Source organism: Pleurodeles waltl, chromosome 4_2 (genome assembly GCF_031143425.1).
Source record: "Pleurodeles waltl isolate 20211129_DDA chromosome 4_2, aPleWal1.hap1.20221129, whole genome shotgun sequence".
In the NCBI taxonomy this organism is placed as follows: Eukaryota; Metazoa; Chordata; class Amphibia; order Caudata; family Salamandridae; genus Pleurodeles; species Pleurodeles waltl.
This window is the reverse complement of record NC_090443.1, coordinates 332,954,486-332,967,351: the sequence shown is the minus strand read 5'-3', so window position 1 is coordinate 332,967,351 and position 12,866 is coordinate 332,954,486. Positions and strand designations below refer to the sequence as shown.

Genomic DNA, 12,866 nt, shown 5'->3' with positions numbered 1-12,866 from the left:
TTTTCTGTAGGGGACAGGAACCATCAGCCCTAGGGTCTTGCTTTTCTGTAGGGAATAAGTCATCTGGCTTAGGGTCACAAATAGTGTAAACTTGCTCTTCTAATGGGGATAGGAATGTATAGATCCCAGGGTCTTAAATTTTTCTAGGGGACAGGAACCTTCAGACCTTGCTCACGGATCTCCAGACTCCAGCCCTTCAAAAGGAGTCATGAGCTGATAGAGATGCAGTTTTTTTGGCTGCTCAGTTTTAGATTGCAGTAACTAGCGAGGCCTCTTTTTAGGTCAAGCATACCAGACAGTGGAAGCTGTCTGGTTGCAAAAGACCTATCGTGGTCATACCAAGAACTCATAGGGGTTTATAGCTTGCCCATTGCATATCATTGGCTGGCTTTACTGTCACTCAGATTTGCTTGCTGCTTATTGAATGGCTTTCGTTGTCTCAGCTTGTCCATCTTGTGTCCTTCCCCAGGAGCATAGCGTTTTTAAGTCTTTCTGAATGACTTGCATCCATCCTTCTACTGCTCACTATTAGGGAACTATTTTGTTTTTCTTAAGCACCCCATGACAGTGCATGTGTTTTTAAATTCTCTCTCTTATGTGCTTCACCCTCGCCAAATACCTGCCAAATACCCGCCTCCCCATGCTCTGTATAACTGTTTCCATTGCATTGTAAGCTTTCTCTGGTGCTTCTCCCCTGCCAAACTCTCTGCCATCCGTGCACTCTGTGTTGCTTTCTCACTTGTTTACTATTCCACCTGCCACTCATGTTGCTCACTCTTGTATGTTGCTTTTCTCCTCACCTGTCCACTCCCCGTTGCTTGACCCCACGCCCATCATATATTTTTTAATATTTTATTTTATTTTTCTGGGGGGTGGGAGAAGAACCAGTTGCTGTCTGTCCCGCTGCCTTAAAAATGATTTCCATGCTACTTCTTTTCTATCTTGATCAGTAAATTAAAAACTAATTTAGTAGTCGTGCATGTGTAATGACATACACGCCACACCATCATGCATGTGCATGCCTACAAAATGACGTGGCTGCTTCATCCATGTCCTTGTGCCTTTTTTTGCTTGCTTTCTCTTTTTTTGGCCATGCTGCACAGCATCTTGCAAATGCTATACAGCATCACCAAATGGCACTGGCCAGGCCAAGGGGTAAAACAGTGAGACCTATTGATTTTGACTGTGCTTCTTAGTTTTGGGTTGTCTATTCTATGTCTGCAAGCATCTCTAACGGAGGTGCAGGTGCTGCTCAGAGGGCACGGTCTTCACAGAGAACTTTGATACGTAGTATTTGAGTAATACAAGGAGTCTTTTGCGTTTATAAATAAGTCCAACAAAACTAGTAGCCACAAACAATGACCTTATTAAATGAACAGAAAACACAGAAAAAGTTATCCCATACAGTATATTTTTTAATTTTGTTCCAACGGAGTAGAGCTAAATGAGAAAATGGAAGAATAGCAAAAAAGCAAGAAAAAATATGCCTTTGTACGTGTCCCATTCATCGTGCCCTATCTGCCTCCCCTAGGTCCATAGTTATACTTTTTATGCGCCACATTTGCGCCATTTTTTTTATGCAAAAGTAGCGCAAACGTACAAAATATAATTGTATTTTGTAAGTTTGCGCAGCTTTTTTGTCAAAAAATGACACAATCGCGGCGCAAAAAAGGTATAAATATGGGCCTTAATCCTCATTTCTCTATATCAGACTGGGACACAGTATAAGCCAGAGGAAGCTGAAGTGGAGTTGCCATGCCTCCTGTGAACAGGGCATAACATCCCATAGTTCCCACATCAGATGAGGTAAGAACATCCCAATATAGCACATAGGCTGCTGGGCTAATGAGATGCTGTTGTCTTTGCTCAATGACAGCTGTTACACACCCTGCACTGACTGAGCAGATGAGGTACAGCTGCATCCCCAACCCATGACCCCCATTAGTACCCACTTTCAAGCCATACAGAACTGAGTGAGGTGCAGTCACACCTTGTTAGTGGCCCTACTTACCCCTCACGTGTTCACATGGCTGGAATCCCCCATACACCTGCAACTCACCCCCCCATCCCGGAAGGACCCTTGATGTACCCTTTATTTTCCTATCTGGGTTTAGACACCCCAAATTTGACTGGCTTGGTATGTCCCCTCTTTCATCCATTCATCGTACATATCGAAATTGTCTGGCCGGGTTAGGAGCAACTGCACCCTTCGCGTCATCTGCATTGTTCGTATACACCAAAGTTGTCTGGATGTGTGAGGTGCAGCTGCCAGGGAATGGAGGTCTTCCTAGCAGAGGGCCTGTGGCTCTGTGACACCATCACACGCACATCTTGGTCATCCAGTAGCCGGATCATATCCCCCTCTTCATCCAGATAGTTCAGAACTACCTCCTCCTCTCCTGGCAGCTCCTTCCTGCAGGGCAAAGATCAAAGTAACCAGAATCATGGAAGAGAAAGGTAAGGACAATATGAAGGAGGAAGCAAAAGGGAGAAAAGGGCAGCATGTGAAGAGAGTACAAGACAACTAAACACTGCTAAAGTTACTGTGTTTGGTATTGTGTTTTGTGCGACATTTCAAGAGCACATTTTGTGTGACTGAGAGTAGGCACCCACTCATCCAAACAGGAAGGAGTGATGCTTCCCCTGGGCCGTGGTGAACGTCCTGTGAATCCTTCTTATTACCTCACCATTAAACTCTTCAAAGGATCTAATAGGTCTTCTGGGCAGACCCCACAATGGCAAAGAAAGGGAGATGCTGTGCGATATTTTTAAACATCCACAAAAAACGCAAAAAGCTTTTCAAATGCTTTTCACTCTCACACTAACAACAGATTTTCATAGCCAATCACCTAAAGAATTATAACCAGTCTCATTCGTAGCTACTAAGGCAAGATGCTAAAAAACACTACTTAACTAGTTTCTTTTTTTTGCTGCTCATCATTCTATACCAGGTTTGTCTACTAAAATATATGCTTTGTGGGCCTTCTCTCCTTCCCATTTCTAAGAGGGTCTGTGTCTCCCAGGTGTGGTTCCTTTATAAGTCAAAAACACTTGAGTGATGATGCTTGTGGTACAGGTCAGCAGGGGAAGACAAAGGCATGGTGAGTCCAGCAGAGCAAATGCTTGTTTCCGCCAGTCGAAATAAGAAGCTGGGCAGAATATACAAGACTTAAATTACATTAAGCCTGATTCCCAAACTGCAATTTACAGTAAGTAACATAGAACTACAGTAGAACTACCACTTACAACAAAATGCAATTTAAAGGCGTAGGACCAGAGACCATTGGTTCCGCCTCCCTATCTTTTCTTTGCAGTGATCTCTGCCAAGGCGGTGAATATCTACCTGTTTGTAAGTATACAACTTTGTAGCAAAATCGGGTGGGACCTGGGGTAATGTAGGCCTTCAGACAACCATGTTATCGGTACCACTAGGGGGATGGGTTCTAATATGATTGATTGGCAAGGTATAGACACCTCGAGACAGAAAATATGTGATAGCAAGTCATACCTCTTTGCCTTTTGTGAGTTACCACTCCACTCCCAAGATACCTTGATGTAAATGGAAATTTTTCAGAATTTGTATTACTGTGAATTTTATTATTAAAAATTACAATTAAAGTAAATGTGATAATATAAATTGATAATAATTATAATAGTAATAATTATGATTATATTAAGTACACCAAGAACATTTAGACATTTTTTAATTAATTAATTTTTCCAGAGCTGGTGGTGAATGATGGCACAGCATCATGAGGAAGACTGAAAGGTGCACATCCTGTCCCTTCGATCCCCAGTGTATAATTCATTTATGGTCAAATGTCCAACTTGGATTTACGTTGACAAGCCCGCAGGAGTACTCATCATGGAAACTTTGTTAGAGGCAACTCAAGTAAGGAATCACATTCTACTGTTAGACCTTACAAGAAATGTGGAAAGCAACACGGCTCCCCAAGTATTTTACCACAGAAAGTGCAGCGGCCTATTTGCTATGAAGAGATATTTACAAACTATTAAGCGAAAAGCTGATGTAAGTGTCAGTGATGATGCTGGAACAAGTGAGTGCACAAGTAAATGCTTAAAAAGAAGAACATCATTAAAGTCAAATTTGTATGCTGAAGAATGTATATTTTGTGGAAAGATAAAATCGTACACAGGAACATCAAAGCATAAGAATTTAATCAAGGCCACATTTCCTAGAGTTGACAAAAGGCTTTGAGAGTGTGCAACCCTTAATTGTGATTCAAAGATCTTAGCAGTTTGTAGTAGAGACAAAGGCGGTCATTATGAACATGGCAGGATGCACCACCAACAACCGTGTTGACGGTCGACGGAAGACCGCCATAGGCAGAGGCAGGCACCCTGCCAAATAATGACGTCTGGAGCCTCAAAGCCATGCTGGCGGTTGGTGGCAGGGGTGGATGCTGCTCCACCCTCACCGCCATGTCAGCCAGACATCGTCACGCCTATAATGAAGCAGTATCCCACCGGGAAATCTGTGGTGGAAACAGGATCATTATCCCACCCGCGGTCTAGGCTCCACCACTGGGTCGACGGTGGCTGCCTTCAGCCCAGCGGTCGTTTCAGGTCTGGCGGTGACTGGTAGGGAACTGCCTGCTTTGCAGCCAGTTCACTACTGTCATCTTTATTTGGCACCGCCATGCTGTCGGCGGTAACTACCACCACCGCCGGTGGAGCGGGCTTTACCGCCTTATTCAAAATGATCGCCATAGTGGCTATCATGCATCTTGTTATAGGAACTATACAAGGGTTAAAGCAGAGGAGGATCATGCATCTAGCATTCAAACCATTGATTAGTACAAACATATGAGCGATGAAGCATATGATGAACTATTTCAATACATTAGAACTGTGATTATTCCTAAAAAGAGGTAATTGATGTGAAGACTCTCACTGAAAGGCTTGAAACCCTCATGACACGCAGAGGAATACAGGAACTAGATGAATCGTATTATAAGTAAATTGGACTCCGAGTTCGGTGACACTCTCCACATATTCCCAGACAACTGAGGCAAATTATTGGCCCAAACCAATAGTGTTATGCTACAGGACATTGCAAGAGAAAACCAGAGCTTGAAAAGAGAATTATCAGTTTTAGAGGTTAAGGCAACAGACATGAATACGATAGTTGATGAAACATCATCACACATAAGAACAATTATTAAAACAAAATTGAAATCAATACCAAGGCCATATCATCCATCAGACGTTGATAAAGATTCATTTACAGTGCCTGATGTTCCTATTAGGACTTCTGTCTGGAGATCCAGAAAACACAAAGCTGTCCAAAAGAATTGCCTTACTTATGCAATCGTTCAGTCAAGACATTATAAATGCAGTCACAAATGGCCAACAGAAACCTCCCCAAGCAATTGTTGCTCCCATACGCTGTCAGGCAATGTTGAAATCATTCGCACTCTGAACAGACTTGGTCATGGGACTTCATACTCACAACTGGAAGAAAATGATACCGCCTTGTGTCTTCAGAAACGTGCTGCTACCTTAAATGAGTAAATTGTTCTTCCAGCTGAGTTTCAGCCTCATATCTTCACTAACTTAGCATGGGATAACATTGATAGGCTGGAAGAGATTCTTACTGGTAAGGGGACAACTCATTGAGTCAAAGGTATAGCTGTGCAGCTCAGTTGTTTGGACCTCAACCTTTTAAAGCTCCTCCCCCAAGCACTGAGAAACAAAAGCAAAGATATCGAGCACCACAAATACTAAAGAATAGTTAACTTATGTTTCTGGTGAACAAGTTGGGCCTCACCTATTGATGACAAGTACCAAAGTCATGCCGGAATGTGTTGCCCAATTTAAGTATACAAAACAGAAACATAATCTGGGTTGTTACAGGACAAGAAGTGAGCCTTGCACAGATAATGCCATGTTTAACAGGATTTAACATCAGTACTAGAGACCTAGTTAGTGTGTCACAGGATTCCATTGGCTACTTGCCCACCATTAATAGAGATAATAGTCTACAAAGACACATAGACTTCGCGTGGTAATACAAGGTTCAACCTCAAGGTGGGTGCTGTGGAAAGATATTATAACGGCTGAACACAGAAGTTCCTTTTTGGGTCAGATAAGGGAACTGGTTCATAACAACCGATCAGATCTTACTCACAGACACCTACATATGTCACAAACTAAAAAAGACCAAGATGCTGTTATAAGAGCTATTAGTCCTGTTTTAAAGCTAAATAAACCCATTTTTTAGACCACATGATCTCATTAGTCTCTCCACGGCACAAACACCATTTCAAGACATAGGGCCTGATTACAACTTTGGAGGAAGGTGTTAATCCGTCCCAAAAGTGACGGATATACCACCAGCCGTATTACGAGTCCATTATATCCTATGGAACTCGTAATACGGCTGGTGGTATATCCGTCACATTTGGGACGGATTAACACCTCCTCCAAAGTTGTAATCAGGCCCATAGTATTGAACATAATGAAGGAGCATGAAATAGGTGAACAGTGCTATACAGATTTCAAACTTGAGCGACTTAAGAATAATCCACCTATTAAGAAGTTTCATGACCCAATGAAAATAAACAAACTAAAAACATTCACTAACATGCCCAAGAAGAAGGCAGTGAACAGCAATGGCAAGAAAATCATCATGAAAGCAGACAAGCACTATTTGATTGAATCATTTTGACAGCACAGAATCTAAACCTTCAAATATCTCATGTACTCTCTCATCCCTTAGGACCATGGGCTTTAGCAACTCCAGATGGTCTGGTGACAAAGACAAATAAAGCTGCTTTAGCAACATACTTGCAGAAAAAATGTTACCCCTGCTGAGGAAATACCTGGAAATTTAGCCACGCTGATTGATGGTATGGTTCTTGTTCAGGGAGCAAAAGGAGAGGAATAAAACTTTGGTGAGGTGGCTATGTCTGTCTTGTCCATGGCTTTGTAGGAAGGAAATAGGAGTTAAAAATAAATTTTGTGTTTGATAAGTACAATGAGACGTCTATTAAGAACAGCGAAAGGACAGCCAGAGGTGAAGAACTCAGGTACCAGTTACAGAGCATCCCACCTTCCAGATTGTAAGACAGTGGAGGAAATTCTTAAGCCACGCAAGGAATAAAACAACTCTCATCACATTTCTTGTTAACGAATGGAGGAAACCAGAGCATTTTGTAAAACCTAAAAATAAAACACTGTTCACGAACTGTGATGATAAATGCTGCAAAATACCATCTGAAGGGAGTCACGAAGTGCCCGATCTGAACAGTACACACAAAGAAGCAGATGGTCATTTGCACACGCTGGTAATGAGGGTTAGGAGGCAGTAAAGGTAAGCTCAGATGACACCGATGTGTTTATTATGGGTTTGGGATTCCATGACAAAATCATGGCTAAATTGTTTCTGAAATATGGTACTAAAATACGCATGTGAGTCCTTGACATTGAGAAAATAGCTTCAACTCTCGGTGAAAATGTTTGTCGAGCTATGATAGGTCTACATGCGTTTACCAGCTGTGACAAAATAAGCGCATTTGCTGGAAAAGGAAAAGTGAGTGTATTCAAAATCCTGTCTGCCAACAGACATACACAGGAAACATTTTCGCAGCTCGGAGATGAATGAGATCTTTCTGAAGAACTAATGGACAAATTGGAACAATTTTCATGCTTGCTGTATGCTCTAAAATCTTCGATTCATCACGTAACTAACTTGAGTGATCAACTATTCTGCGCAAAGAAGGGTAAGATAGACTGTCATCAACTTCCACCTTGCAGGGACTTGCTGAAGAATCATTCCCGAACGTGTGAATTATCAAGCCGCTATAAGCAAGAAACGTCTTCTCAATGATCCACAGTCACCTCATCCAATTGGCGAGAGGGTGTGATGAAGCAGAAAATGAGAGGTCCAAACCCAAATTTTCAGACCGTAAATCAGTTGCAGGGATTACAACCTATGCAGCCGCAGCAGATGCAGATGCCCCGTATGCAGATGACGCAAATGCAGCCAATGCAACAGCAGTTACCCATGGTACCTAATCAGCAAATGCAAATACCTTTGGCACCAATGAGTCAGCAGCAAGTGATGGTTCCTCCACAGGTCTCGGGTCAGGTAATGAGTACAAATGGCACAGTACAACAGTTCCCATTACACAGTGAGAGTGGAATAAACAATGTATGGGAGAGTGAAAGTTCAGAAGAAGAAGGAGATTGTGTGCTTGCAGCATCCTTGGAAGTTGATCAAAAGGGTCCGTACGTAGAGGGAAGAGTAATGGGTCATCGTGTCTCATTCTTGGTTGACACAGGAGCCACACGTTCAACTGTTAAGAGCAGTGAAGTACCAAATTTGCCACTCTCAGGGAGGACAGTTCAAGTGGTGGGAGTAGCAAACAGGCACCTGACGAACCCAATAACAGATCCGGTACCAGTCAGCATCGGTAATTATCAAGGGGTGCATCAGTTTGTGGTATGTGACTCAAGCCCAATAGCACTGTTAGGGAGAGACTTGTTGTGCAAATTGGGTTGTTCGATTATGTGTTCGAACGAGGGAATAACAATCCAGACGAGCAGTGATGGGGAAGAAGAGGACAGTGTAGAGGGGGATGAGATGGAAACTGTCGATGAAGAGTATCCTCTGATTTGTCTTTTCCCGATGATAACTGAAGAAGATATTCCAGCTGAATTACGGGAAACAGTCGGAAAGGAAGTGTGGGATATGACAGGGAAAGAGGTGGGATTGATGAAAGGAGTGGAACCAGTGAAAGTGACTGTAAAGCCCAATGCAATCTTTCCCCAGACCCCACAATACCACATGGCGCAAGATACCCTCATGAAAGTTGCCCAACTTATTGACGAATTTGTAAAACAGGGAGTACTGAAAGAAGTGTTAAGCAGTCCATGTAATTCACCAATAATGGGACTAATAAAGCCAAGTGGAAAGGTCCGACTAGTGCAGGATTTGAGGAAAATAAATGACATCATAGTCAAGTGTTGCCCTGTCGTACCAAATCCAGCTGTGATAATGTTTCAAGTCCCTTGCGATGCTGAGTGGTTCTCAGTCATCGACTTGTCACAAGCATTCTTTTCTGTGCCTCTTCATGAGGACAGCCAATTCCTCTTTTGTTTCAAATTCCTAGACAGAGTGTACAGTTGGTGTCGAATTCCTCAAGGGTTCTCTGAGTCTCCGTCAATATTCAATCAGATTTTAAAGAAAGATTTGGAAGCATTAGAATTGCCGTTCGAGTCAACCCTAGTACAGTACATCGATGACTTACTGATTGCATCAAAGACAGAAAGTGGCTGCACAGCCGATACCATTGCTCTGTTGAACCATTTGGGAAGGAATGGACACAAGGTGTCTCCTTCCAAATTGCAGTTCTGTCAGAAGAAAGTGAAATACTTGGGTCACCAAATAGAGAAAGGGTCACGGAGAATAATGAAGGAAAGAATAACAAGTGTACTTCAAATGAGTCCACCCAAGACAAGGAGGGAGGTGAGGAAGTTTTTGGGAATGGTGGGCTACTGTCGCCAGTGGATTCCCAACTTCTCGACTCTAGCGAAGCCTTTACTGAAACTGACCCAGAAGGATGCCTTGGATCAAATTGAATTGAAAGGAGATGAAATGGATGCTTTTATTGAATTGAAAGAATGCATGTGCAGGGCTCCAGCTTTAGGTATGCCTGATTACACAAAGCCTTTCACATTGTTTTGTCATGAGCGTGATGCATGTTCTTTGTCTGTCTTGACTCAAGCCCATGGTGGCATAAACAGACCAGTAGCGTATTTTTCAGCTACTTTGGATCCGGTCGCAGCAGCACTTCCAGGGTGTTTGCGCGCCGTAGCAGCAGTTGGTATCAGCCTCACTCAGAGTGAAGGAATAGTGATGGGACACCCAGTAACAGTCATGGTCCCTCACTCAGTTGAGATACTTTTGACCCGCTCCCGAACGCAACACATGACTGGAGCAAGACTCACAAGGTATGAAACGGTAATTCTGGGCTCACCGAATGTGCAGCTGAAAAGGTGCACTACGTTGAATCCAGCAACCTTGCTTCCTGGTGAAAATGCTGAAGTTGAGAACGCTGAAGACGTCGAGCATGACTGCCTTCAGGTGACTGAATTTTGCACAAAACCTCGACCTGACATTAAGGATACTAAGCTTGATGAAAATGACCAAATTGTTTTTGTTGATGGTTCATGTCTAAGAGATGGGATGGGAATTTTGAAAGCAGGATATGCTGTATGTACTGTAACAGGTGTCTTGGAAGCGGGCTGGCTTCAAGGAGTCTATTCTGCACAAGTAGCAGAACTTGTAGCCCTTACAAGAGCATGTCAACTGTCTGCATTGATGAAAGTCACCATTTACACTGATAGTCAGTACGGGTTTGGAATTGTGCACGACTTTGGACAACTATGGTCACAGAGAGGTTTCCTGACTTCTTCAGGATCCCCAGTGAAAAACGGGGAGAGAATAAGGGAATTGTTACACGCCATTCAAATGCCAGCCGAAGTTGCAGTGGTAAAGTGTAGTGCTCATACAAAAGGACAGGATTATGTTTCTCTGGGAAATGCATATGCGGATCAAGTCGCAAGATTTTGTGCCTTGAATTGTATATTACTCAGAGATGAATGGAATTCGATAAGTGAACCAGAACTCGAACCAGCTGAAGCATTTGCCTTGAAGGTCGTAGATACAATAGATGAACTTAAAGCATTACAGAATAACGTCAGGGAGGATGAAAGAGATTCCTGGATTAAATCACAATGTATAAAAAGACCCGACGAGTTATGGGTTTCAAATGAGGGAAAATTTGTTTTGCCAAATAGTCTCTTATCACAGCTTGCGCGGTTCTATCATGGGCAAGCTCACCTAGGGAGAGATGCCATGATAAGATTGTTCAAAACTGATTGGTTTAACCCCAGATTTCGTCAAGCTGCAGAAGCAGTTTGCCATCGATGTGTCACTTGCCAGCAGATGAACCCAGGAAAGGGAACAGTTGTGAACGCGAGCCACATTGGTAGAGCAAGTGGCCCGTTTAGTCGTATGCAGATAGATTTCATTGAGATGCCTGTGCATGGAGGTCTGAAGTATGTGTTGGTGATTGTGTGCATTTTTAGTCACTGGATTGAAGCATACCCCACACGTAGAAATGACAGCCTTACAGTTGCAAAGCTATTGTTGAGAGAGTTGATACCACGTTTCGGATTCCCGATCTCTTTAGAATCAGATAGGGGAAGTCACTTCAATAACGAGGTGATAAAGTTACTCTGCGAAGCGCTGAACATTGAGCAAAAACTGCATTGTAGCTATCGCCCTGAAGCATCAGGACTGGTGGAGCAGATGAATGGTACACTGAAATCAAGAATGGCGAAAATATGTGCATCGACAAATTTGAAATGGCCTGACGCATTGCCCTTGGTGCTAATGTCAATGAGAAACACCCCTGATAGAAAGACTGGATTGTCTCCGCACGAAATTCTCATGGGCAGGGCTATGAGACTTCCTGCAGTTCCCGCAAACGCGCTTTTGAATATTACAGATGATATGGTGTTAGACTACTGCAAGGGTCTGGCTGACGTGGTTCGCTCTTTCTCTCACCAGGTGGAAGCAACCACCTTGCCACCGATCCAAGGTCCAGGACACGCACTGAAAGCAGGTGACTGGGTCGTGGTAAAGAAGCACGTGAGGAAGTCGTGTCTGGAACCCCGTTGGAAAGGCCCTTTCCAAGTGATCCTGACGACAACTACCGCTGTGAAGTGTGCGGGGGTTCCCAACTGGATTCACGCCAGTCACACGAAGAAAGTGTTGTGTCCCACAGACGAGGAAGTTGAAGCGCTGAAACTGCAAGTGCCTGATAAAACAGTGCTGAGTGCTGAGACAGAACAAAACCGAACTGAAAGCGAACAGGCAGAAGCAGGAGAGAGAGAGATATTATTGGAGGACGAAGAGACTAACTCACTTGGGGAAGACCAAGGAGAAAGTTCAGACAGCGACGAAGCAGCTGAAGGTGACAAAGAACCTGAAGCAGCTGAGGGTAGCAAAGAGCCTGAAGCAGCTGAGGGTGACAAAGAACCTGAAGCAGCTGAAAGTGATACAGAGCCTGACGAAAGTAAAGGTGACGAAGGGCTCGAAAAAGGGGAAAAAGCAGGAGAGCCTGATCAGAGGAGGGCTTTCCCAGAAGCAGACGATACAGAAAAAGAAAAGGAGAACGTGATCGATTCCCCAAAAGGAGGGGACAAGGCAGGACAGAACGAAACAGTTCAAGCTTCCACAGAAAAGGTCGCAGGTCCAACAAATGGACATGGTGCAAAGAGGAGACTGAGTATATCATCAGTAAAACAAAGGACTGAAGAAGGTTTGAACGACGGAGAAAGGCCAAAAGTGAAAGAGAAAAGAAAAGAAGTGTCTGTCGTGGTACCGTCCCCGAGTGAAGAAAAAGACTTGACAAAAGTGGAAAGTACCAGCGAAGCAGAATCGAAAAGAGAAGCAAAATTGAAAAGGAAAAGGATACCGAATAGGAGATATTCCGGTCCAGAATGGGCATATGCAGTCAATGACGATTGGACTGATGAATTTGTATCTCTAAGCCTCGAGAACGAAGAAGAAGAGATACCAATAGAAAAGAAAAGTTTTATGGACAGTGTTGATTGAAAGGGTGATAAATGATATTGCTTGCTACAATATAACGTGAAACAAACAACCGGATGAGACATTTGCTAAACCGATAAAGACTGAGTTATTGCCGAATTGAGACAAATGCTGCTAACCCATAAGTGACTGGCCTCTTGAAGAAAACTGTGTGAACATAGCGCTCGTTCAGCTTTGTAACTGAATTGCTAAATAGTTTATAGGTGCTTCTAGCTCT

General features: G+C 43.3%; 1 protein-coding gene across 2 annotated transcripts in view; it reads right to left on the bottom strand.

The window, feature by feature from the left end:
• Nucleotides 1-1,394: 1,394 nt before the first annotated feature.
• Nucleotides 1,395-12,866, bottom strand: part of NCF4 (neutrophil cytosolic factor 4) — an 80,261-nt gene continuing 68,789 nt past the window's right edge. The window contains exons 10-11 of one of the 2 annotated variants that reach the window (XM_069231349.1): nt 3,509-3,549; nt 2,251-2,413 (exon numbers count right to left, since the gene is read on the bottom strand). In XM_069231349.1, coding sequence (XP_069087450.1) covers nt 2,385-2,413; nt 3,509-3,549 — 70 coding nt within the window. In that variant the 3' untranslated portion in view covers nt 2,251-2,384. Of the gene's footprint in view, nt 2,414-3,508; nt 3,550-12,866 lie in introns of both variants that reach the window. The other variant, XM_069231348.1, reaches the window with a different exon arrangement.